General features: G+C 39.0%; 1 protein-coding gene and 2 long non-coding RNA genes across 18 annotated transcripts in view; 2 read left to right on the plus strand and 1 right to left on the minus strand.

Moving 5' to 3' along the window:
* Window positions 1–5,508, plus strand: part of LOC135294815 (uncharacterized) — a 66,676-nt gene extending 61,168 nt beyond the window's left edge. For all 13 annotated transcript variants that reach the window (XR_010356838.1, XR_010356837.1, XR_010356831.1 and 10 more), the window contains 3 exons: window positions 1,117–1,163; window positions 1,269–1,435; window positions 4,668–5,508. This is a non-coding gene — a long non-coding RNA (uncharacterized LOC135294815). The remainder of the gene's footprint in view (window positions 1–1,116; window positions 1,164–1,268; window positions 1,436–4,667) is intronic.
* C2H3orf85 (chromosome 2 C3orf85 homolog) lies at window positions 4,902–22,661 on the minus strand. Its single transcript, XM_064410565.1, has 4 exons — window positions 22,520–22,661; window positions 14,926–15,074; window positions 14,594–14,736; window positions 4,902–5,044 (listed from the first exon to the last, which is right to left on the minus strand). Exons 1-3 carry the CDS (start codon window positions 22,566–22,568, stop codon window positions 14,617–14,619), a joined length of 318 nt encoding a protein of 105 aa, XP_064266635.1. The 5' UTR covers window positions 22,569–22,661; the 3' UTR covers window positions 4,902–5,044; window positions 14,594–14,616.
* Window positions 17,252–26,075, plus strand: part of LOC135294816 (uncharacterized) — a 29,483-nt gene continuing 20,659 nt past the window's right edge. For 2 of the 4 annotated variants that reach the window (XR_010356843.1, XR_010356844.1), the window contains exons 1-2: window positions 17,252–17,344; window positions 18,643–18,790. This is a non-coding gene — a long non-coding RNA (uncharacterized LOC135294816). The remainder of the gene's footprint in view (window positions 17,345–18,642; window positions 18,791–26,075) is intronic. The other 2 variants (XR_010356841.1, XR_010356842.1) reach the window with 1 other exon arrangement.

Below are 26,075 nucleotides of genomic sequence, written 5' to 3' on the forward strand. Positions count from 1 at the left end.
AGGGTTGGACATTTTCTGCCGGACAAATTCTGCCCTAATTGGTGACACCTGTACAAACACACCTGACAGTGGGGTTTGGGTGGGACTGATTTCCTCCTGATATTTATTTAGGTCATGAATGAGCAAACATCAACAGCACCTTTCCCTCTGTAGTGTGGTCGCAGTTAATTGGCAAGCTAGGAAAAAAACAGGGAGAAATTTCTAGTCATGGCAGTCTGCTACTATGATGGTTAACAGTATATGGATCTGTACAATAAAAAGAAAGATCTTAAATTAACCCTTCAGAGAGGCAATCTACTTGGAATACTTTTTCTCTGTCTACACAGGATGCCGTACGTAAAGAAGCACAAAAATACTAAACACATGTAAGGTTGTGAATGGGAATTTGCTGGCTGCAGTTAGACATATACGTTAGACTTGAAAATAAATCATTTAAAAAATTAATCCTGTGCAGAAGACCAAAAGAAAAAAGGAAAGTGACCACTGTGAGAGCCAAAAATTTGCCTATTGTTCATATATCTGAACACCTGCTGTATCCTGTGAGTTTTCTGGGTTTCCATCAGGCCTGCCTTCCATGTGGGGTTTCTTTCCAACAGATTTCAATGTAAGGGACCAGAAACAGGGGCTACTTAACATGAGTGCTACTGGCTATGTGTAGAAGGGTGCCCTGTATTTTTTCTTCCACAGTATTTGAGTGAGAGCAAGCACTAGCTAGTATCCTGAAGCTCTTCCTTCAATTAATTACTAGTAATTTTAATAAAAAGAACGTCCTTCAGCAGAAAAGAGAACAGGGTTGTGAAAACCATGTTTGTTCCAGTGACTTAAAATGAGCTTTTTTTTCTTTCTTTTTAATTTTTAAAATTATCAATACAGCACCAGTATCTTCATTATACATCAGTTTCAAGCTTCTCTCAATTCCACTGCTTTCTCTAACTCTTGAGGTGGTGTTTGTACAGGGCAGGATGAAGAATGCAACTCATATGGTTAATTCTCTTCTTATATGCTGCAGTGTGTCCACTGCAGAGGAATCAGGCAAGGCTGGAGGGACTGCAAACCAAAGCCAAGTGCTGACTGACCTCTGTTACCTCTTTTCTGCTTTTGTCTCATGATCTGCAGGTATTCAGCTGTGTCTCAGCATTTCCTTAACTTCTCCAAAGCCAAAGGTATGCCTGAATCAAGACCAATATTGCTTTACTTTCTTCACCTGTAACTGTATTATACAGGTCTGTCTAAACACTTGTCAAAGTCATATCCGTGGTATGTTACAGTTCAGAGAAATGCCTCCTCCAGCCTGCGGTGGACTTGTATCTATTGCTGCAAAAATCCTGTGAGCTTCGGAAAAAAATGTAAGGGCTGGATGGGAGTTCAAAGGTGAAGTGACTTTTCAGAAGAAACAGAACACTATGATTACAGTCTGGAAAGTCAATAATTTGAGGTTAGTTCTCTGTATATTCTTCTGATGGTCCTTGAAACCATCTTTGTGTGAGGAGGTGTGAAGAACGATGGCTGTTTCTCTGGGATGGAAATGTGGTTCATCGAGGGAATTATGTGTCAGAAGTTTCCATTGTAACAGCACCAATAAGGGGTGGGGTGAAGAGGTTCTTTGAGTTTGGTGGGGGTTTTGTTTTCCTTTGATCCCTTCAAAACAGTGTGGGCTGATTTATTTGTCCAAACTGATATTAGTGATATTTTATTTGTCTGCAGAACAAGTGCAACTGAAGCTGGCACTGGTATAAAAAAAGTATTTCTGTTTTAACACCTGTCCATCACATGTCTTACAGTAAATTCATTTCAAGGACAGAGATCACTAAGTGGCACCTTTACATCATTGTCCAATTAGACTTGGACAAAAGATGTTGACATAAGACTCACTGACATTGCCGTCACTTGTGAAGCACAGACTTTTCCTATATCTTCACATAATTTAAGACCTCAGTTATGGTCTGAAGTAGAAAATATTTTGTTTTATAAAAAAATAATTGGAAGGTTGGGATTTCAGCTCTCTTCTGTCTGTGAGAAATCTGCTTATCACCTGGAGGAAATAGTTAAAATGGCTCTTGCAGAATGCTGATACTGATCTATGGTGTCTAAGTGCTTTTAAAAAAGGCTGGTAAACCTGACTAATCTATTGATGAGCAAATAGCACTGTGCAGGATTCTTTCTTCACCTCAGACAGGTTTTTTGACAAAATGATGATGGGACTGTACATAATAGCACTTAAACTACAGAAGAAATTATAATTTCCTAAATAGGACGTGGGGATTACAAAAGGCAGTCCAGAATAATGAGCAGGGATTAGCTAATTAAATTTTACCTGCGCACACTACATTCTGTCTCGTGTTCCTCTTTTAGTTAGAAGACTCAGACATGGGTGAGTTGCTTTAGATTAAAATAAAAACTGTAGTGCTGTCATATTCAAACTCAATTAAAAGTAATTACCATTTTTTGAAAACTTTTTCAAGGCAGGGAATTGCAGGATTACACTTTTGCATGTTCTCACAAGTTCCTTTCTCTTGGCATGCAAGCAAGTTGCCAGTCATCGTAGAAAATGTTTTGGCAGTACCTTCCTGACACTTCTGTGTAGGAGGTGTAAGAAAAAATAGGGAGTTCACTCTTGGCTGCAACCATTCTTTCAAGAAGTGAGATTTTGAGGTGGAGTTGCTTCCTGAGAGCTAAGCAGTGGGTGTTGTCAAAGATTTCCAAAGGGGAGAATAGCAAGAGTTATAAAATGGCCTTTAAACATAATATTTGTTTAAAACTTTTACTACATGAGCAATAGCCTGTTGTAAACAGACTTATGTACTGTGTATGATCCCTCTTCCACCCAGCTCCAGACAACTTCTCCAATTCTAGAATCCAAATTCTGTTCTTCAGATGCTTTCAGGGAGGCTTTCCAGACTTTTGCTTGGAGCCCTTTGGGTTAACTGACTTGTGCTGGGAGCCCTGGGGGACAGCAGGGAACCAGGAGCAGAAAGGAGTGATGCCCCAGTCACAGCTGTCTCCTCCTTGATGGCACTTACCCAGCCTTGGTAAAACAGGTTTCTTTGGACTCTGCACAAATTCTGCAAGGTCAAATGAAGAGTGGGTGGTCCCCATTTCCTCTGACCTCATGGGGCCTCCCAGCTCTGTCTGAACTGCCACTCCAGAGCCATGTCTGGCTCCATCCTCTCCTGTCCAGGCCAGTGGTGACATACACCCTGCTCCTTGTTTAAAAAACACAACCCCCAATTTGACCCTACCCCAGTCTTCTCTGTCCAAGCTGGTGTGATGCCTTTTTCTGCTTTATGTCAGGCCTGCAAATAAGCAAAACCTCCCAGCCCTTCCCCATGTACATGATGGTTCCACCATCAAGTACAGTTTAAGATGATGCCACTTCCCATTTTTTGAGTTATTCTGTGCAGGGCCAGAAGCTGGACTTGATTATCCTTGTGGATCCCTTCCAGCTCAGGATATCCTTTGATTCTGTGATTTCTTCTTGTTTCCTCCTGCCAGGAAGGGAGATCTTTGCAGTAACAGCCATGGCCATGTGTGTAATCCCAGAGCACAACCTGAGCCCTTTTTGGATAAAGGCTCCTGTGTGGTATCCTTTCAGGAAGCAGCAGAGTGACACAAGGTTATCATGGCTTGTGTAATGGTTAATACTCTGCTGGGTGACTGAATCACTTGGTCTTCCCCATGAGCCAAAAAAAAAAAAAAAAAAATGTCTCGAGAGGGAGAAGAAAAGAAGAAAATATGTCTTTTAGAGGAACAGCATACAAAACTCATAAGTTATTTCCTGGGAAAGAATGCTCTATGTGCAAGATCTTTAAAGTGTGAAGGTTTCAAAGGCACAGAGATGAAAAATGTTCAAAATCCAGACTTTTTATTTTTTGAAAGAGAAATATTTTCCAATCCTTTTAGTCCATTAAGTTTTCCTACTTTTTCCTAACTTCTGTGTCTTGAGGCCACATGAGTTTCCAATTCCCAGACAACAGGATCAGAATCACAGCGTTTGTGTGAATCCCATTCCCCTCCACCCACACATGGCACATTTCATCTTTTCTCCTTGCTGCCCTCCTGCTCACTGCACCTTTTTGTGTGAACTGCCTGGACACTTAGCTGTTATCTCACAATCAGTTACCCCACAATCCACTGATTGAAAGAGTTCATCTGCAGCATCCAAAAATGGAAACATTGGCACAAATATTCATAAAAGTCCTTGCAAGGAAATGCAAGGAAATTTGAAACTAAAGTTCTATTCAAATTCTATTAAAACTAAATCTAAAGGATCACTTTGTGCTTCTGCTTCACTATTTTCAGCTGCCTCATGCAGACACTTCCCCTCCTTGCCTGTTCTGTGCTTCTTTGTGCCCCAGCTCCAGGCTGCATCTGCCAGACGTGAGCTCTTCCCAGCCAAACTCACTCACTCCCATGGATGCTCTGGTCTCCTGGAAGGAGACAAACTTATTTTTTGATTTAGTTTTTACTCTCCCAAGCCAAATTTCTTTCCAATGTATTCAGGATGATGTGCTTTCACTAAATAAAGACTTGCTCTCCTTTTTGGAGGAGAAGCTCAGGGAGTATTTGTGTTGCAAAAACGACCCATATTTGGGGTTTAACCATGTTATTTAACTGTTTCTACACTTACCAAGGAGTAACACCTTCTTTTTTCTCTGTTCTCTTTCCAGACATATCAACATTAACACCTGAATGTGAAATGTGTTCATCTGCCCAAGTTTCTAGTGGATACCACCAGCTCAAAAATTCACTAAAACGCTTGTCCAAACCACTAAATCAGAAAAAATACATGCAGTTCATTACTAATTCTTGTCACTAGGCATGATGGCAACCAATTGATTTAGGCTGATTATTGGCTGATTTGAGAGGTGTTTTGGGCTTTACAGAAGGTGTTAATATTGAGACTTGAGCTTTATTTAATGATGTGTTGAATGACTTCCACAACTGATGTCATCTTGCAAGAAGAAATTCCTCAGTCATCCCACGTAGTTCTAGAAATTTGAGGCTCTTTTTGGATGAATCTCTTTCTCTCACCATTGTTATAGAGCTATGCAAAGGAAGAAAAAGTCAGTGAATTTAATCCAACCAATCTGGAACTTTGTGGGACAAAATGAAACTCTGTCCAGAAGCTGTAGCCTATAGAATACTGGAAGTAGCTGTAGTTTCAATAAGCCATTTTGCAGATTTAAATTAATTTCATGTCCTTTTGACTGACCTGATCTCCTTTGAATGTGCTTAAAGAAAGTATTTTCTCTATATGTGCCAAGGCCACTAGGTTGAGGGTTAGTGCTAAAAAGCATCTCTACTAGAACAAGGAAGGTAATTCAGGTAATTCAGATGGTTATCTATGCATAAGAAAGTAAAGATTTCATTCAACTTTCTACTGGAGTTCAAGTGACATGTATATGTATGCATGAATATTTGTGGGCTGAAAATTTTAATTGTTCTTCTGCTGGTCAATAAGGTGAGTGCCCAGTAGGACCTGTGCTCACTCCTCCAAAAGCAGACAACACAACAGGATCTGCTGTAAAAATTGCAGCTTGGCATTCAAGATTAAATACGATTATGTAGTTTCTAAGAAATATTTTTTGAAATGTATAAAAGCTGTAAATTAAAATAAAATAAATAAAATAAATAAAAATTAAAATAAACCCAACTGAAAAAAATCACAACTCTTATTTTCTTCAAATTACTCAAGCCTTCTGCAGTGACACTGAGCCCAGGTAAGAGATGAAAATGAAAAACTGAGTTTCACTCTTAAAGGAGACACTGCTAGCATTTTAGTGTATCTGTCTATTGTAGGGATCGTTCTATTCTACCTGTGCAATCTTTGCACTCTCCAATGTTTCTGCTGATGAAGTACTTGTACAACTGCTGTTATTAATTATTTCTGGAGGCACTGCCATACCAAATTAGCAGGACATCCATACATGCTGGAAAAGCCTCAGGCCTCATTATCACCTTGTTATTCGATGACACTTTCCAACCTCTTTTAGAAATCCATGTTCTCACTGTGAACTGTTATGCCATCTTAACAGCCTACTTTTCTGGATTTGAAAAAAAAATCCGTGGTATATATTTACTTGCATTAATGCAAGTTTGGAGATCTCTAAAGCCCACAGTTTAGCAATCTCTTATTGGTCTATTCCATTTAGCTTCCAATCTAGCCAGTGGGGAAAAGAAGAAAATGAATCAGGCATCTATAAATATAGATATCGATATAGATATATGTATATAGCCTGTCCTTGTGGAGACTTTCTAGAGAACTGTTGTTTAGTCTCAAGTTAACAATCCTGTCACAAGATAATGAGACAGAAATGCAATTCATTATTTGCATTGGGCATAATGATTGGTAGGGCTGTTGCACATCGGTACTAGAAAGGTAATGAATTCACTTCTGTCCTCTTCAGTGCTGTGAGACATTTTCTGTGAGCCTGAAACACACACGTTTCAGGATGTCCAATTTTAGGGGGTGGTAAGATCAACTCTAAATTAATTGAGTCCTGATGCTGCAAGACTTGTACGAGAAGATGTATCACTTGTACCAGGGTCAAATGCAAAGGACTGATCCAGTCTTTGCTAGCCAGTTTAGTGACACAGAGCTACTTTCAATCCTTACTCAGAACTAGAACTGACAATTTCAAAACATTTCTCTGAGAGTTCCTATTCTGGACATCTAGATATGAGCAGCAGTCTCAAGCTATCAGATTTCAGGGCAGATTATTTCAATCTGAAAAAGATTCAGAGAAAACTTGGCTTGCCCAGGCTGTCTAGTGAGGTTCTAAGACAGATAGTTTTCTGTTTGTGGTTCTCCTGAGACTCATTTCTTCTTATCAACTGGCTACAATGCAGGTGGTACAGCCTTCTTCTGTGTTAATCTCTATTAGCTCATTAATAGTTCTTTCAGAAGCTGATTTTAGGAGGGTGTGAGTAAATTTTCAGCATGCATTGGTAACTGCCCCTCCATTTCCAGCATGCAATTTTACATGTTAGTTAAGAACTGAAAAGGAAGATTCTGTCAAATAAGATCCTGTCCTCAGTTGTCACTGCTCCCACTAATAAAGTAATTTCAAAGCTTTCACTGTCCATCTGATAAGCAATTCTCTCAAAATCATTCAGCTTCCTTTTCTGGTTTCAGACTAGCATGCCTGAATTATAAAAACTATAATTTCAAGAGAAGCAACTTTTTTGTAATTCTCTTATTTTGTAATTGCTGCTGCATATGCTGTTCCTGATACAGTTGACTTGACAGATCAAGGTAGCCTGGACATTTTAGTGAGGCACAGAGTAATCTTTGGTTGCTATAAACAGTACCTGTAGTTGTACTTGGGCTAGATGTAATCCTCTGGCAATTATTAAGAGAATGAAAATAGATTTTAGCTTGGGGCAGAGAGGATGAGAAAGGAGTAGGAAACTGTGTAATCCTGAATAATGAAATGGGAGGTTATTTTGTTATTTGTAGAAAAATTAATTCTGTTATCCACAAAGTATAATATTGAATTGTTTATACACTTAGCAAAAGGTAATTGTTTCAAATGATTTATCAGTAAAAGCATGGAGGTTTTTTAATTTTTGTTCCTCTTAAGTTCACTATTTAAATGTTTTAAATAGGTTCTTCCTCATTACTGCAAGTCCTCTAAATTAAAAACCAAAAGTCAGCGCATGTAGCTTTGCTATAATGTAGTTGCTTTATGAGGTACCATAGGAAAATTCAGACTGCATCCTGCCCACAGTTTAATGTGGGCTGTATAGGTCCCAGGCCATCAGGAAACTTGTGGTAGATCTTTTGGCAGTGAGCCTCCTGCCTGAACTCCACAGCAAGGGTAGCACCATAAATATTTCAACAGAGACACCAAGAGGAAGCAGCATTTTATAGTTCTCAGTGCTGTGTTCAACTAAAGCCAGTTTGAAGTTACAAATAATATTTTTAAAGTATTTCTTCTAAATAACTACCAAATCACTTGTTTTTCAGTGCTGAGCAGCCACCCCGACCATCCATGATTTTCTTTTGAGTCACTTTCTTTCTGTGGTTGTTTTCCTGCCCTTAGATAGTCCTACCTTCATTTTGAAGATGTCACAATAACTGCCTTCTCATTGCACCTTGCACAGTCCAGCCTTGGATTTATGATAATAGGATTGACAGCAGTTGTAAGGATGTTTTATAAGCCTTCCTTGAGTGAACTCCCTACTGCACAGCAGCTTTCAATCACAAGCAGGACATAGTTGAATTATTCAGATAGGATTTTACATACTAATTCAGTTCTGCCACAGAGGCAGTGACAGGCATGAAATCACCTTAGCAGTGGCTGCTATGACCAGGAATAAGGAGGTGAATAAGAAGTGTCACTCCAAGCTGACTATACTGTAATGCCTCATAGAGAAAGAAGCTTTTAGGAGTTGACCCTAGAGGGCTGAAATTCATCTGTCTGTCCCTTCTTCCCTCCCTATCCCTATCCCTGTCTGGATTAACATTGGCATAGGGAAAACTTGCTCTCCTTGGGAGGTGGTGGTTAAATTTGCATTCCAAATCTCAATGAGTACTTGTTCTGTCTCTAAGACAGTCAGCTGCAGCTCTCAGCTTGCCTAGGGCTGCAATGGGATGTGGCTCGGGCTAGGACTCAAAGGGAACAGATGTTTGCCGTGTTGCCTTCCACTGATCACCTTTACAGATATCCAGCTTGATACCACTCCTTCTCACAGAAGGAATTGCTCCTCTTTTCAGCAGCTGGAGGAAAGGAGGCTCTGCAGGTTTGATGTAATATTGTTTGAAATTCATATCTCTTCAACAGTCTTTTGAGGCAGAATTGTAATTATTGATGTTCGCTTACTTAACATAATAGTCACATACAAAGACTGCTTATTTCCTGGCTGAACTTTTTGGGTTTTGGATAACTTTCTATGTTTATATTTTAACTACTGAGCTCACATTCTCCTATGGATGGTGCAAAACACTAACAATCTATTTCACATTCTACATTAAGTGGTTTTGACAATGCACCTGCCTCAGGTGTGTGGTTTATATACTTAATCAGCCAACATAAATTGCTTTGAACACAGCTCACTCTTGCTGGCAGCCAGCAGCAGGTGTAGATTAGATGAGAATTTTGTCTCAGCTGTTCTGGTTTAAATTAAGACAACAGAAGATCAAATGTAAAGCAAGGCACAGTATTAGTGTGATGCAAGCTCAAAAGGTTTATGTATTAAAACTATCTGGGACCAGGTTCAATCACATGAACTACAGCAGTGATGAAGTAGTGCATAGAACTTTCATTGAATACCAGTTGCCACTGTTCTGTTTGAAGAAACCATTTCAGGTCATAAAATAAGTTGTTCTTTCTCATTACCTCTATATAATCACCTGCTGAGTTTATAGAAAGCTGTATCTTAGTACTTATCCCACACTCAACATTTGTAACGTAGGTTATATATAGGTTACTTGGATTCTACAGGTTTTTTATTCACTATGTTCAGAATTACTTGCTTTTCTCATTAAAAGAAAGCTATGGAGTATTAATCTTTTTCTTCAATTATTATTGAAGTGACAGGTTTTTTACTTCTCCTCTCATGTCTGACTACAGTGAATCCCTTCTCTGTCTCCCTAACAAAGCAAGGCTCCTACAACCATGCTGTCTCTGTAGGTGCATGCTTATCCCTTATGTTTGTCTAGCTACAGGAATTTTTTAACTTGTGGGCTGTTTTCAATTCAACTTGACAGAGTAGGAGAGATTGCAAAGACAATTTGATTCTTCTAAGATTGGGAAAATTAGGGATACGAGAAGCTGGGGAAATAGGCAAGTTCTCTGAGGAAGGATTTTCAGCATGACTGTCTTGCCACTCCCATGGGAGGGATACCTTGTAAGGGCCTTGCCTGGCAAAAAGCTGCTGCTGGAGATAGATATCAACCATGAGATACCTGGAAATCCTGATTTCTGTCATTCTGTTGATTTTAGTCACTGTGTTCACATGAGTCAGAAAGAGCTGGAAAATCAGGCTGCCTGGTGGATGTTCTGCATCCATCCAGTTAACATCTACACAGAGACAAACCTGACTCTAGCTTCCTGTGACTCCTCTTCCTCTCTGCCCGTTTCCCCTCTCTCACAGGAACTCTGTTCTCTCTAGCCTCAGGAGCTCTGGTATTTGTGTGGCTTAGTGGTTTTTTTCCTCAAAAAACTTGCAGTATTCAGAAAATAGTAATAAATACTGCTCTCCATTGCACCAGAAGCAAAATGCCCTGAGACCTGTAATTCCACTCACATGACCAGCACAAATACACTTGAAGTTCTCTTTAGTTTGATGCTATTCTTTGGTTTTGCCATTGCTAAGGTATTGCTTGTGTAGGAAAAGCTGTGCTGTGTAGAAAAAACAAAGAGATAAAACTTGTGGGTGGAAACATAAAGATGTGTTGGAAAAGTCAACAGAAAAGGGTCCAGCTTTACTTGTGGTTAAGCGCTGAAACAATATGTGAAGATAAATAGGGGGAGCAAATTCACAGGATAAATAGTTTCCCTAGTTATTAATAAATGCAGATGAAGTTGTTTAATATTCAAATGCTGTGAAAGCCATTTACTCATTATCATGAGTGGCATGTATTTGATAACACAAAATAAGCACCTCATCCTCCACCGCTACTCACGCGTGCACAATTCTTCCCATTTAATTCAGCAAGATTAATTATCTGAATTACTGACATTAGCTTGAAGCTATGGATTTGCAGATTGAGTATTGAGTCTCTGGCTTTCAGAACAACTCCTTTAAAGGAATTAGTCATGTCTAAGTACAACAGATCTGTCAAATTGCATCCCCTGGCATTGTCTGACATTTTGGTTGCAAAGCCAGCCTTGTGCAAGACTGTCCTCGTGTCAGAAGACAGTGGTTTTCCAAATTTTATGGCTCTGACAACCCTAAAATGGCTCATAAGGGTTGGGCAGTTACCTCACTAGCTGATAGCAGATGGTAGCTGATAGCACTTCACTTTGCCCTCGACCTCACTAATGGACTTTGTCATTCCCACTTCAGGGACGTCTACTGTCTGTCTGCAAACTAGCTCCTGAACTACCCCCATTTTGGTTTAACTTGACATGCAGGCCTGAAAACTGCAGTTAATGCACAGATAGATCACAAACCTCTGCCTTGGCAGAAACTACAACAATGAGAGAGATGGGCAGAAAAGAGCAGTACTTCAGGAACTGGTTCACAAGTGGTGTGGGCATCAATGCCTGCAGAGTTGCAACTTTCTGGGACCAGCAAGATGCTCAGCTGGAGCAGATGCATCCTTGCCATTTTAATGCACATCCACTGAAAATAAAAGACAATGCTTATCCTTACAGTCCTGCATTTTGCTATAAATTGAAGTTTTTCAGTAACTCCATCATGTCTGTGCTGCTCCTGAGGAAAATACTGGAATTTTTAGGGTCTGGAGTCCTAGCTTATCCAAGATTGACCAGTGCAGAGAGGGCAGGCAGCAGGGACAGGCCATGACTGTGTTTAACCAGTGAGGTTTTTAGTCTGTACCTCATTTGTCACCCCTTATCTTTGAATGAACTATTCATAATTAAGTAGTGTGACTAAAGATGTGAAATCCTACATGGCAAATACTGAACTTGCACCTCATTTATCTCTTTCAAGTGTTTAATGAATTTTCAGCTTCAGCTAAAGAATAATGGCAATTTCAGGCCCATTGTCCTACTCAGGGCAATTCATAATGGCCTAAGGATAGTTTCATACCTAGAAGCGTGGTAGAGATTGCCAAAAAGCCAGAATGTGGATTTCTTTCTAGAAGATCCAACATTATCTTCAAATTTGTTCCAGTTAATGTACAGTCCATATTCACAAAGAATCCTGAAAGGACAACATACAGAAACTGCTCTTTGGGGATAAAAATCAAGCAAAAATTTCCTTCCTTCACCTACCCTGCCATAAGGTTACCATGCATTTTGTTTTTCTCAACAGGTCATCTTCATTCATGCAGAAATTTTGACCAAGTTTGACAAAGCTGTTAATTGTTAGCATTATATCAATAACATATAAAATAAACATGGAAGCCTCATCCTCTCTTCAAAGACATTCTGAAATAAGGTACATTAATTAATAGGAACCAAGAAACTTCCAAGCTCAAGAACAAAAAGAACATTCGTCACCACCGTTTTCTTTATAGGAAAGGAGCCACGAATGTTTCTATCATTTCCTATTTCTGTGGAGAAAGAAAAAACAACTCACAGTAAGAAATGTGAGTTCAATTCATTTTGGCATTCAAGACCAAGTACAGAAGATTAAATGAGGAAAGAGAAGCGTTGACATGAATGAATGTGTACTACAACGCCTACTACTAGTACTTGAAAAAATGGAAACACACTTAAACTACAGAGGTATACCTGAAGAAAATGTACTCCACTCCTCTCATCCATCCAAAGTGACCAACTTTCATTTCTTATTCATGTCTCAAAAATGTTTCATATTTAAGGAAAATACTGAGAAATAAAAACATGGTTTTCAGTCACAGAAGCAGGAATGTATGTCTTCAAACAATTGTTTAGTCAAAAGAATGTTTTACCTGAAAACACTAGGCATTTTTAAACCCAACCTGCTAAAAGTTCATGGTTGTTTTTTTCCAACTTCTTAGTTAATTTACCATGACCTACATCTCAGTTCTACTTATGAATATAAAATATGCAGTATTTATGCAGAGAATTAGTGTGTTAATTTTGGGTTTAGACTCAAGTGGGATGAGATAAAGTCATCTTATCAAATACATAATGGCAAATACATAACATGCCATATCCTAACATGGCCAAATACAAGATATGTAAGATTTAATAGCTGGTTGCTGGAGGTGAGTCCCAGTAGTAGCTGTAGGATGCAGGATGCAGTAGTAGTAGCATGCAGGATCTGATGTTGTTGCTCGAAAGATGGAATAAATTGCTTTTAGAAAAAAAATCACAGAATTCATTTAAAGATCCTGTCAACAGCTGTAGTCTTCAGATTTGCCAGCTTTTTCAAATGTTTTCTTTTGGAAGTACAGCCCCTGAACCAGATTCCTGCATAGGTTGTATAGGCTTTCCATTTCAGAACAATCACTAATCAAGAAAAATAAGGTTGAAAAGAATTATTCTACTTTTCAGTAATGGTCTTTGCAACTTCTAGCTTGATGCTTCTTTGCTACCATAGCTTCTCAAAACTCTAGATGTCAATTCCTGTCACAATAGCATTGGGAAGTTTATTTCAGTCTGTGAGTTAACTAGCCTTGCCTTGAAATCATAACCATATTTCAGTGGGAGTGCCTGCAAATGTGTTTATGTAAGTGGCTTTAATCCTGTCATATGACAATAATTAGGATTATCTTTCTGGAGGCATAACTCATCCTGGAGTCTGCCTGGCAGCTGCTGCAATCACAGCCATCAGGCACATGGATGCACAACCAGTAATTAGACGAAGGGCTTTACTCTGTGAGGAATTTTTCTGATGGGAAAGACAGTGGACTTTTTTCAGAAAACTGAATAAAGTATCTTCAGGTAAATTTGTCATAAGGCAGAAGTGATTGCTGGTATCCACCCATATCAGTATGAGAAATTGTGAATGAATAACCTGGTGCTGTCTTCCAGTTGCCCAAGGGCACCAGCTGAAGCCTTAACAGGAAGGAAAGTAAATTATAGTTTTTAGCTATTCTCTCCTACTTTGCTTCTGCTCAGAGTAAGTGAAACTGGTATCATTTTTCAGGTGGAACAGTCCTGGAAAGCTCACTCAGAGTCTCCAAGTCAAATTCCTATCTTATAAAAAATAAAAGGTTTTTTCAAAGGCTGCATTTCAAAATGAAACTCATTTTCAAAAAGAAAGGTACTTTTAAGTCAATAAAATTCAAAGCATATTCAATTCAAAGTATATTAGAATTTACCCATTCTCCTATTAGTGGTTTCAGTCAGACTGACAGATTACTGTCTTAGTAATTATTTTAAACACTGAAACTGTAGAGTTAGTTGTACCCACTCCTGTCCATTTTTAAGGACTGCAGTATCTTCACAAGAAAAGTATTCCACAGGAATAATGTGGGTATTGTGCTTGTCTAACTGAATCATTTAGTAATTGTTCCCTAAACTTGAAAAACTTTTGTTCCAAAAATGTGTCCAATTTTAGCACAATTTCTCTGAGACAGTTTGCAACACTTCATTTCACATACTCCTGTGCCAATCTATAAATACTGCCTTTACCAACTGCTATGTCTCATTCTGTTTTGTTCTGCTGAGGTTTTATTCCACACTGAATATAGTTTTGTTACTGAAATAGATGGTGGTTTTTTATCTTTTCTTTTTCTCCTCAGGAATTGCTTTCTGTCTGCTTTTTAAATCAACTCTATAGGAAGCAGTTTAGTTTCTGTGTACTTTTAAAAGGATATATATTCTTTAAGACCATAATGAGCTTTTCCAAAACACACTTAAAAAAGAATCTGCCACAATAAAATGACTGCATTTAAATAACCATTAAACATGGACAGTAGAAACAAATCTTCTTTAATTTTTCAAGATACAATTGGGTTTTTCACTGTGTCAGGTTATAAGACTATAAACCAATTGTCAGCAGTTTTGCAGGGGTCAGCTGTACTTACTTAGGTACACACAGGCTCCGAGTCTATGAAATGCTCTGTTGAGAAACCCCATCGAACACAGCTGTGGAAGGATCAAAGGCAAAAGGGTCCAAGTCCATGTAGTATTGTGCTGTTTCCCTCAAAGCTGCCCATGATTCACTAATCTGAAATAGATCAAGAAAGAAAGGAATATTCTGAGCTTTAATACTAAATACTCTCTGTGGCTACTGAGCAGCCTTGCCCATGTTGATAAATCAGAAAAATTTCCTCTCCTGACATTTATGCTACACATTCATTCCAGACCCATGCTTTCTTTTTCTCAGTAGGTGCTGCACAAGGAAGGAAGAAGATACCTGTTGAGCCACAGTGTATGCCCACGTGTTCTGGCTGCTGCCTGAGTCCCAGTAGCTCGGAGAATATGGTATGTGTCGTTTGAGCCTCATGAATTGATTTGCTGATTCTTCTGCCAGAAAGGGTGCTCCAAGGACGCTCGAAACAGAAGCTGATAAATATTTGTAAGATCATAAAAATATGTTAGAATGTGCACTTCAATATTACACTTATATCCACAGAACATGGTTTTGAATCTGTAGTTTATTTAATAAAAATCAAAGGCGGTCCTACCTTAGATTAACAGAAAAAAAATTTCTTTTTAGGCCTGAAGTTAATAAAAGAAATGCTCTAAATCATTATTTTGCTGTTGAATCTGAAGTAAATAAAGTTACAACTTAATTAAGGCACTAATTTATTTTTAATGCAAAATTTTGTTACAAAAATCCTCTTAGACTGTAATTGAACTAGTCTCAGGTGTGCTGACAACCTAAAGTTTTTTAAATAACACTAACTCTTCCTATGAATGTATCTATGGTTTCTGAACCTCCTGATTTATACGTGATATTTACTCTCATTAGTATCAACATAGAAATTGCAAGCTTGGAAATTACTTTCTGAACAGAAGATATTGCACTGCTAATCTTGTTATTGCATCGCTTCAGATAGCTTCTGAGGTCACCATAGATGCAGAAGGAGTCTTTGCAGACCTTGAAAAAAATATTCTTCACAAGACAAAGGTCAGAATTCCTCTTTAGCTTCATATGAAAGGTCCTGGTACAGAAAAAAAACCCTTTTCTTTTTAGTCTCGAGTGTTTGAGACATAAATCAATTTGGGGATAAAAGAGTCCAAAATAGCATGTCACTCCAAATCACACAATTTTTAGGGAACCACTGATTAAGATGGAGCTCAGATCCATCAGCTGAGCTGAGGCCAGTGTCTGTAAAGAGCTGTGCTCCAATTTAGTCAAGAGGGTTTAAAGGAACACTTGAGAGTGACCTGCACATACTTGGAACAGATGGGCCAAGAACTTGAACTCTTTTCTAATACGTCTTAGAGTAGGAGTTCAGCAGGGCAAGCCATAACCACACTCACAGCTCTCCAAAACCCTGATTCCTGAATTTCTAGGGGGAAAAATCTAACTGGGAATATCAAATGTTTGCTTTCATATGCAATTTAGTTGAATCCAGTTCATTGGTAATTATTGCTGGCTTTCCTGATCATCTACAATATTGTTGCTTTTTACTTTTTAAATAGAAGAAAATGTTTGCTGAATTCATACAGGTAGAAGGTATGTGAGCTAGAGTGTTTGCTGCTCCCTTTCACTTTGTTTCTTTTCAGTGCCAAAAATGCTTAAAAATAAGATGAGAGTTTAGTTATACAGTAATGAACAAAAAAAAAAAAAAGAGGATGGTTGTAATCTTTGCTCTTAATATAGACATCAAATAGTACTTTAGAAAAGTTACTTAGCAAGCAATCACAGTCCCAGTAGTTCCTTGCTACTTCAGTTTCTACATATTCCAAGTTACTATAATCATAAACTGGAGTTAGAAGTTTTAGGGTAGGGAGTTTTCAAGGAATACCATCTTAAAAAATGTTACCAACTCCAGGAAAAAAAGTAAATTCAGACATTTGGTGGAAGGCTGGGAAAGAAGAAAATGTATTTCATGTGTATGTCTATTAAGCTGCTACACTTGTATTCTAGAGCTGCACAAGAGAAAACTAAGCTTGTGCCAAATTTCAACATTCTTCTGGCAATTTACTATTGTCCAATAGAAAAATCTATGAGCTGCTAATTTCTCTTTAGTGAATTTGGGGATTTTTTTTTTAATTAAATATTTTGTAAGCTCATGATTACATTTCTGGACTGAAATAACTGAACTGGGATCAGAAATTGACTCATTAAAAGGCTTCTGTTTTCTTTAAATATACATATAGTTGTAAGGGCCATTAGACATTACATTTTATCACCATTATGTGCTCTGGCCCTCCAAATTTGAAATAAGCTGCAAAAAAAAAGAATATCATTAAGCAGCTCTACTTCTTGTAATTTTTTTCCTTGCTGCCAGCATCTTCAAAAGTGATCTTGTCATTCCACTGGTGGGACAGTGAGGTGTTATCTTGGCTACTGTGGTGCAGAGAGCTGTATCTTCAGATTATTATATGTCAATTCTTAATATACAGGCTGCTCTGGCTGCATCTGTATCCAATGAGAAATGCCACCCCTAACTATGCTCAGTATTCACTTTGATTGATATGCACTCGCCGGCTTTGAGGAGAGGCAGGTATGCCAGCACTGCGCTTGGCTTTTCTTGTCAATGCTGACACCCAGTTCTTATTCTTTTCTAGCTGCTATTTCATTTCCTGGGAGCTGTCTCTCCAGAACTAGTCCTGAGCTGCTGGGGCACTCCAAAAATGCAGAAGTACCAAGAGAAAATCAGGTAAGTGCCTTTATATTAATCATCTAATCCTTCAGGTTCATCTCATTCTCTCTTCATCTTGATGTGAAGATCACGATAAGTCTCTGAACATGGCAAACTTCATTCACCTCTGGAAAAACTCCAGCAAGATAATTTCTAGCATAACTAGAATTAGCCCTGTTGGTCTTTCGGTGTGGCTGCACCTTTGCTTGTACTCTGGCAGAGCTCAGAGAAAGCAAGGTCTTCACTTAGCTCTAATGTAGACCTGGGGTCATCAGACCAGCTGTCTCCATCTGAGTAGCCCCTCTGAATACCATGTAGAGTTTTCATCAAATGAACTATGTCTTGCCTCAATTTAAGTTTCTTGGGCTGAGTATAATTTCCCCCCTCCTTTTGAATAGCTTAGCAAAATATTGTGGAAGGATTTGCTTTATAAACACAGACTATTCCTGAAGAAGTGTGTCTTGTAGAAGATTAGCATACAACCCGGGAGATTGGAATTTCAGAGCATCTAATGTGAGACTAGAGGGAATTAGGAGCAGGTGGATGATGTCAAAAAAAATGGCTCATAGTGCGTAAAGTTGAGCTGCAAAAAATTAAGAACTTCAAGTCGTACTGAAACAGTTAACTCACCATAAAGAGCAACCAGACATGTTGTATATTCTTGTTGGGTTTTTTTTTATTTATTATTCAATACTGTTTTCATCTCATTTGAAAAGTACTTTTAGATATAAATGTCCCAGTGGGAAAATAGGAGGAACGTGTGTGGAGGGTGAACTATTGCTGTAGTTGTATCAGCTGCTACCAGTTAGAATGTTTCCTTTCATAATCTTGTGAAGATGCGCTCAGTGTTCTCACATGGAAAGCAAATTATAGAAAAAAATTGGCTAGTTTTAGCAAGCAGATGCTTAGCTCATGTAATTATTGCCTTCAGCAGACAGTTTTGTTTATCCTGTGCACCTAAAGACATTGTCCAGAGGGAAAACTGTTAGTAGTCATTATTGCTACCATGCCTTCTGAACATCTAATTTTGGATTACTATGATCTAAGATTAAAACTGAGGAGAGATGGTATTACAACCTTGCCATCTTTGTCAAAAAAGCAAATGTGCGCTTAATCCAGCATTGAATATATTTAAATATATATATATAAACCCAAGCCAATGACAAAAGTCTGATTATGAAAAGGCGCATCAAATATCTTGGAATGCCAAAGTAATAATAAAAAATATCACAGTATAGCACACAAAATGCACTCAAAATAGAAAATCAACCTGGTTACATCTTAAATTACTGCGCTTTAAAATCTCTTCATCCTAGACTTGAATGGAAGCATATTTCTCTTTATAAGGATAGATTTCTAGAAAGCAACATGCTCAGCTGGGTGCAACCACAAAATCTCCCCAGGAAGACATCTTTTTCTATCTGCTGAATGTGCAGTGATCCACTTCATCACACAATCAAAAAGGTGAGTATGGGATTAAGTTTTGACACAATTGCCTGCTAAGGGACCTATTTAATTGATATACATTTTCTTTTGTAAAAGTTAAGTAGCAAGAGCCATTGAGTGCTTAGTAGTCTGGGGAGAGCAGGCAGGCTACAATTTGCACATCTAATGGCAGAGTTTAATTATAAAAAGACAAATCTTCAAACTTGCCTTAGTATAGGATATGCTTCTTCTTCCATTCTCTACCCCAAAGCCTGTTTTTATCCAGATTAGCACTATTGTATAAGTGGTAAGGAGCAATCACTAGGCTTAGGACCAAAATTTATCCCTGGTCTGCTTCTGCCACAGGGAAAAGTGCTTTATCTCTGATTTGTTGTGATATTTACAAAAAACCTGACAGTTATTTAGCTGCACTTCAAACGGTCTCTGTGCACACTATTGTTTCTCCCTAGTTTCTGAAGACTTGCAAGTCTCTGACAACTTGAAAATATATTGCTTAAGTTAATAGCAATGTAATTTAAATGTCAAAAGTTGGCAATTGCTCTGGCTCCTTTCCTTTAGGTCTAATAACTCTTCTTATTATTGGCTATGGTGACTCTGGTCAAAATCTCATCTCATGGAGGTAAGGCTGTCAGTCTTATCAGCCCTTTAGGACAGAGCTTGGATAGAGGCTAAACTTGGACAGAGCTAAACTTTAACCTTGCTGAGGTGGCAGATGCTGATGTGTTAGGAACTTTGAAAAGTAAATCAAGTCTGCAGCTCAGGTGTGTTTCCTAAGACTAGAAATGAACCAGAATGGACCACCTCCCCGCCATGCTTCAGCTACCTGACTTTCTAAATCCAAGTTCACAAAGTCAGACCACAGAACTCAGTCTGAGGACTCAGAATACCACAGTGCAACAGCTGAAAAGAATGTGGCAGCAGCTGCTTCTCTCCTCATTCAAGTATGTGTCTAGATTATGTGCCATTCCATGGAAATCAAGATGCGGCTGTCAGTACACTGCATAAAGTGGCTGGATTGCAGTGAAGACAGACTTGTGGTTTCTGCAAGCCAACTCTGTCCTGGATATCACCTTTTTTTCAGTTGAAAAGTGTAGTTGCATTTACATGTAACACCTGCATATTGCTTTTTTCAAATTATTTTTTTAAATGTTTGCATGTACATGTCAAGACTCATCCCCGTATGGACCACCAATTGTTGGCATCGGTGCTTGGCACCAATTTGACTACCACTGTCAGTTTATCATCTTACTATAAATCTTTCATACCTTCTCTCTGTGAGTTCCCACAAGCAGCTCCTCATAACACTGACTCCTTTACTCTTCCTTCTGCACAGCCAGCTGACTCCTTCCTGTCGCTTGCATGACCACCTAACCCTTACTGCTCTTCACAGCACAGCCAACAAGTTCCAGTTCTCCTCTCTATCCACTAACCCACTCTTTTATAATACCCATCCTTAAGAATGGGCATATTAAGGTCAAGCCTGCTCCTACTCTTTGGTAATTAGTAAAGCTGTAACTCCTCAAGGGCAAGATTGCCTTCAGCACTATCTCTATTCTCCTACAATCCATCCTCCCACATGTACATAGGCTTTGTATCCTGGAGTGTTTGGATGGTAGTAAGCCTTAGAATAGAATTAAATTGGTCAGATTTGCTAATATCTGTTGACAGCAAGATTTAAAGTCACTGGTTAAGTGCTTCAACTCTTTCCATATCACTCAGTCTTTGAAATTTTGGCCTTATCTGTTTCTTTTTCAAGCTTGAAGTAAAATAGATTTTATTCTTTGACAATTCTTAATTTTATATCACAGGACACAAAGAGTTCTCTGGTTCAAGAGATGTCATTAACAATCCTTAGAGCTATAGCATCAGCCTCATTCCCACATCAGCAAAGGCAGAGAAGTTACAGACACTTAATGCAGAATTAGCTATTGAACATATTCAATATGTGTGATGATGCCAGGGGTCAGGACAGTTTTCAGGCATGGGTAAATGGCAAGGCAATTTGGCAAAACTCCTAAATAATCCTAGGGAAGGAGCTACTTCCACTGCAGCAGAGTATTAGAAAAAGTACTAGTCCATTGGTCCACACAGTGGGTCCTGTTGAGATTTCCTTTCTATGTCCATTTGTGGCAAAACACCCCCATCAGACACCTGGGAGACTTCAGCAATTATCTCAGTGCCAAGACATCACACTCCTACCTCATCCCTTGCTATTGCACTCTCCAAAGGCTAAAGCCAAAGGTCCAGAAAGCCTATTCCCAGCACTGTGACCGTGGTTTACTATAAGGAGTGATTTATAGCAGCTGAATTGACGGCATGAAGAAAAATAAGATTCTCATGACAGTCTTATAGTCTCTATTTTACTTCCCCACCACTGTTGCTGAAAGGATTTACAATTAATGAAAAACTGAACTGAGTGTGATCAATTAAATTTTTAACAGCTCATTATAAACTAGTAATAAGTAGTTCTGCATGTATTTTGGAGAATAGAAACCTGAAAAAGAGAGTAAAGAAGACAAGAGACATAAAAGAGATGAAAGTAAAGTCTTCCAAAAGGAGGGGCTGCAAGCTACTGTGCTCCCAGCTTGGCCTCAGCTGACACTGTTTGTGCTATAAATGGCCTTCAGTGGAAAGGAGGTGAAGTTCAAGAAGATAGGCAAGTACTCAGGAATTGTACCAGTTCAACTGCAGATCAGGAAGGACAAATAAGGGGAAAAGGTTTATAGGTGAGCTCAAACTTGCAGAGACAAAGTCCCTTTCCATCTCCTTATTTCCCTACAGAGCCTCACTGCAGCCAAAACTCAGGTTCATTTGGCATGGAAATGAATTCAACACATGAGAGAGAGATTATACCTGACTGTGGTCCCAATTTACAAAATGTTTTTCAATAATCCACAATTAATCATTGTCTCCCTCATTCTGCCTTAGCTACTGACATCATGTATTTATTGCATGTGTATTGGAGCACTCAAATCTAAGAAATGCTTTTAATGCATGCATGTGGATAGACCATCTTTTCAAGATGCAGGCAATCACTGGGGAAGTCAGCTGTCACTTACTGCCTGCCTGGTTTGTTCTAATTTTGTGAGAAACAAATTAATCCTGCAGCATGTGCATCACTGATCAGTGACTCTACCAGCATGTGCTGCTTCAGGAAGAGCATGTGGTAGCCCTGCCCCATCCATTTTTGCTTTGGTCCAAGTTGAGTCTTGATTGTAGATGCTCTGGTTACACGGTGCTCTGAAGGATCAGCATCCAGACAGCCTGAGTGCTTTAAAACAATCAGTCCCCTTAAGAAATTCAAGCCAGGTATTCCAGAAATCACTTGTGAAATAGATTATTTTGGGTCCTTATAAATGCCTGTGAAATTGTTTCCTACAAACAATAAATGTTGAGAATAATATTTAAAGAAGATTTTGTAGAAACAGCATCAAGCTCTTTTTACAATTTTAACAGTTCAGGAAATCATCCTGTAAGAATGCCTTTCAGTCAGAAATGCATCCTTCCTCCTCATACATGAACAGTAAAAGGCTCAAAAGTAGTCACAAGGAGCAGAATCAAACTATATTTCACAGAATTTGCCATGCAATCTTGCGCTCACCCACTCTCCTGTATGTCCCTGCTGCAGTGATTTCCAGTTAATTCTCTTCCCTTGGTGCTGTTCTAGTGCTAACACGGGGGGTTTTGCCAGCTGAATATTTAACAAGCATGAAGGGAATGACATGAGATAGGATGCCAAGCGCTTACCTGTAAACAGCAGAGCAGGCACCAAAATTTGAAACATTTTCAGAGACATGGCAAACTATTCAGAAAGGGTTTCGTTTGTAAAGTGAAGAGAGTGATACAGTTTTATACTTTGTTATCTTTAGGTTTATAAATCATTTACCAGATACATGTAAGGGGTTGGTTCAGGCAGAGAGCAGGGTACAGTGCTTAGTTCAGATTTGTCCTATATGCCTGTTTGTACACTTTGGACTTTGCAAGCTGAGCCTCTAATGAGCCATAATGGCTCATTACTGTGTGGATGGATTTACTTCTTCATGAGTTTTATGATGTAAAATAGCACATTGGGCTTGTTCTATGAGCATTTAACAGGTAAGCCCCAGTCAATCAGTCTTTTGCATGACTATTTTCCCCCTCATCCTGGTGATAGGCACAAGCAGTTTATAGTTTGGTGTGAATACAAATGGTGCTTGAGTCCATCTGCTCTGAAGGCAGTGCCAGAGTATGCCTTATATTTCAGCTGCATACTGCTTGGGTTAAGAAAATAAAGCTATAATAAAATTGCCTGAAAAAGCACTAAGCAGGGAATTTGGTCCCAGGGTGTCTTGTTGCCTCCTGCTGGTGTAAGGACTCTGTAATGTGGGACACTGTGAGTTCATGCTGCCTTACCTTTCCCACCCATCCAGTCAGCTGTTGCCTTTTCATATACAACTCACCTGTTGGCAGCAGCAGTTGTACTGCAGAGCAGCTTATCTTCATAAGCTCACCTACACCGATGATAAGAGAGCAGAGCAAAGCTGAGCTCTGTCACATGTTGGCGTGCTGAGATCCGCAGTCCAGCAGCACAGGCTGGCGTGTACTCCAAGGTCCTCATGCCAGGCAATCAGACCCTGCTGACATTACAGGTCAGGGACCAGGCTCCCTGCTGATGGGCAGTAGCACTTCATCCTCATATCCACCACCCAGTCTAGAGAGTGCATGGAGTAAAGGTTTGCTGGGAAGCAAAAGACATCAGGTTATGTAGTTACAAAGCCTAATAGTTTTTTATTGCATACTATTGCAAGGCACACTGTTGAACAGCAGGTCTAACAGTGTAACCTTAACTTTGCTGTAGGCCATGTCACAAATTTAGTATTATTCTAGTATTGTTCTAAAACAAAAGGAAAAGCAATCCATTCACCCCAGGTAGCAAATTAAATATGGAGGCAGGTGTTCTGCATTCTGGTGTCATATTAACAACAAATATTAATTACCCAAACTTATGACCAGTTTCCCCACCTCTGAGCTACTATATTAAATGTTAGATGTCAGCTTTTTTGGGGACTAGAAAAAAAATGTAATGACTGGGATATTTGCTAATAGATGGCACAGAACTCTCCAGAACTGTAGATCCCCCAGAAATAAGTTCCAGGAAAGCATACAAGTTATCCTTTCACCTCACAAACTTTGTGGGTCACTGCCTCTACCCTTCCACACTTTTCTGTTAAATAGACCTGTATTTCTGTTGCAGCTTTCCTCCCACAGGTTTTTCCTCACAGCTCCTGATAGAATGACTGGAAGAACATGTTGGTGTGTCATTTAATATTTATTGCAGTTATGTCTTCTTTAGCGTGCAACCTGCTCACAGAGGTGGTCTCTGCTAGTGATACGGCACAGGTGAAGAGACAAGAGCAACCAGCAACAGATCACAGGGAGGCATGCTGGAATGGCAACAAAGACCCAAGTCACCTGCTCCTCCTATTTCATCTTAGAAAGCAAGAGGAAAAGATGAGAATGTTTTTTCAGGAACAGGAGTCGAAAAAGTGGTAAAACAGTTAGAGGCCATAAATCCCAACTGATTCTGAGTAACCTAAGTCCAGACTCCCAGAACCTAAAAACAGCCTTGCTGCCATGATTTCTAAATAAAACCCAGAGAATATGATTTGTCTTTATCCTTTACTGATGAAGCATTGAGTCTGTTATAGGAAAAGTCCTCCCTGAGAGGCACAGAATATCTTCTGGTGGGGTCACAAAACATGACAGGGATGTTGCAATGCCTGGATTTGGCTCTGAGTTCAGAGCACAAGGCTTTCTCTGCTGTAGAGTGGAACAGTGGTCAGCCAGATTAGGCTTTGATACAAGATCTGGGAAGCAGCTAAATTACAGGTCGCATGTCCCCTAGGACATAGAGATCCATGACACCTGAACACTCCTCCAGTTTTCTTTTGTTTCATCCTCTATCCTACCATGTTTGCTTCTTGTCTGATTCAGGCCTTGCTCTTGGCCCACACTCTGTCTTGTGTAGGCTGCCCAGCTCTGCATTCTTCCCCTAAGACATGTCAAGAGGGATCTTGTTGTGTGTTTTGCAATTTCACATAAAAAGATGTCTGTAAAACCTAACATCTTTAGATTGAAGAATTTGTAGATCTCTTATGAGGTGAGTGGCTTTCCAGTGTGATTTCCCTTTCCTCCTTTCTTTGGTGTCCTGTTTCTCATATCCACAAGGGGTATTCAGCTCTGAGGTTCACTCCCTCCCTACCTCTTACCCCAGCCATGCTGTTGTCAAGTCTCACTTCTCCTCACAATAGCCAGTGTTTTTTCCTGAAGCCCTGTAATGTATACGTAGTTTGGGGCTTGTATACACCCTACTGGCTCACATACAAAAATTTTCAAAAGACAGATGAGTTCTTAGCAGTTCTTTGAGGTCATTATATAGGCAATCTGGATATCACTAAAAAGCATTAATTTTTTCATTGAATGTAAAATTTCAGCTGTTAATCACTAACAGATGTAACAGGCTGTATTTTTTGGAGGATTTGTAACTTGGCCCAAAGGCTCAAATTTTCATATGGAGGAATCAATCATTGCATCATTCTCTTATAATGCCCTCCCTCTCCTGTCAGACTTCTATTCCCTACTTTAAAACAGAAGGCTTAGTTAAAGGAGTTGTCATCAGAATATTCAGTGCAAATTAAACGTCCCCACAAACATCCTTATCTCATTTGCATAAATTATCAAGATATTGGCTAAAGTGGTTCCAAAAATTTCAGCTTGATGCAGATACCTTATGCAGTAAAAAAAAAAAAAAAAAAAAAAAAAAAAAAAAAAAAAATTAAAAACTCAGACCAAATTATAAAAGTTCAAATGAGTTCTAGGTGAGTGAAAGTAGGATTATCTGAAGGGACATTTTAGGCAATCTATAATGCTACCAGTTTTACCAAGAAGGTGTAAGGTAGACTTCAAACAACAGAACTCCATTAGGGAAAGATCAGACCATTTTTCCTTTTACATTTCATAACCATAGACAGTAAATCACCATTTCAGAGGAAATATCTGTGTTCTTCTCCTAATAGTATTATTTTTCTTTAAGGAAAAACAGTAAGACCCCAAACCTTATTAGCTGATTATTAATAAAACCTAACAAGCTGATTATTAGCTGATTATTAATGAAACCATTTTAGCAAGAAAAAGATTTAAAGAGGTTGGACTCATGTTAAAAAACATCCTGAGGAAGTTGATGGTGACTGGCTATACAATGAGGTCTCCAGCTCCTTGAATGATTATTTTATGTATTTTTCACAGGTGGAGTGGTAGTAAAATA

This window comes from Passer domesticus, chromosome 2 (genome assembly GCF_036417665.1).
Source record: "Passer domesticus isolate bPasDom1 chromosome 2, bPasDom1.hap1, whole genome shotgun sequence".
Classification (NCBI taxonomy): Eukaryota; Metazoa; Chordata; class Aves; order Passeriformes; family Passeridae; genus Passer; species Passer domesticus.

Bases quoted from the DNA above. Each gene is read 5' to 3' on its own strand.
- C2H3orf85 (XM_064410565.1), bottom strand. From the start codon at position 22,568: ATGTCTCTGAAAATGTTTCAAATTTTGGTGCCTGCTCTGCTGTTTACA. The intron at 15,075-22,519 runs GTAAGCGCTTGG...AATATTTATCAG, and splicing joins GCCTGCTCTGCTGTTTACAG to CTTCTGTTTCGAGCGTCCTT. The intron at 14,737-14,925 runs GTATCTTCTTCC...GATCTATTTCAG, and splicing joins CATACACTGTGGCTCAACAG to ATTAGTGAATCATGGGCAGC.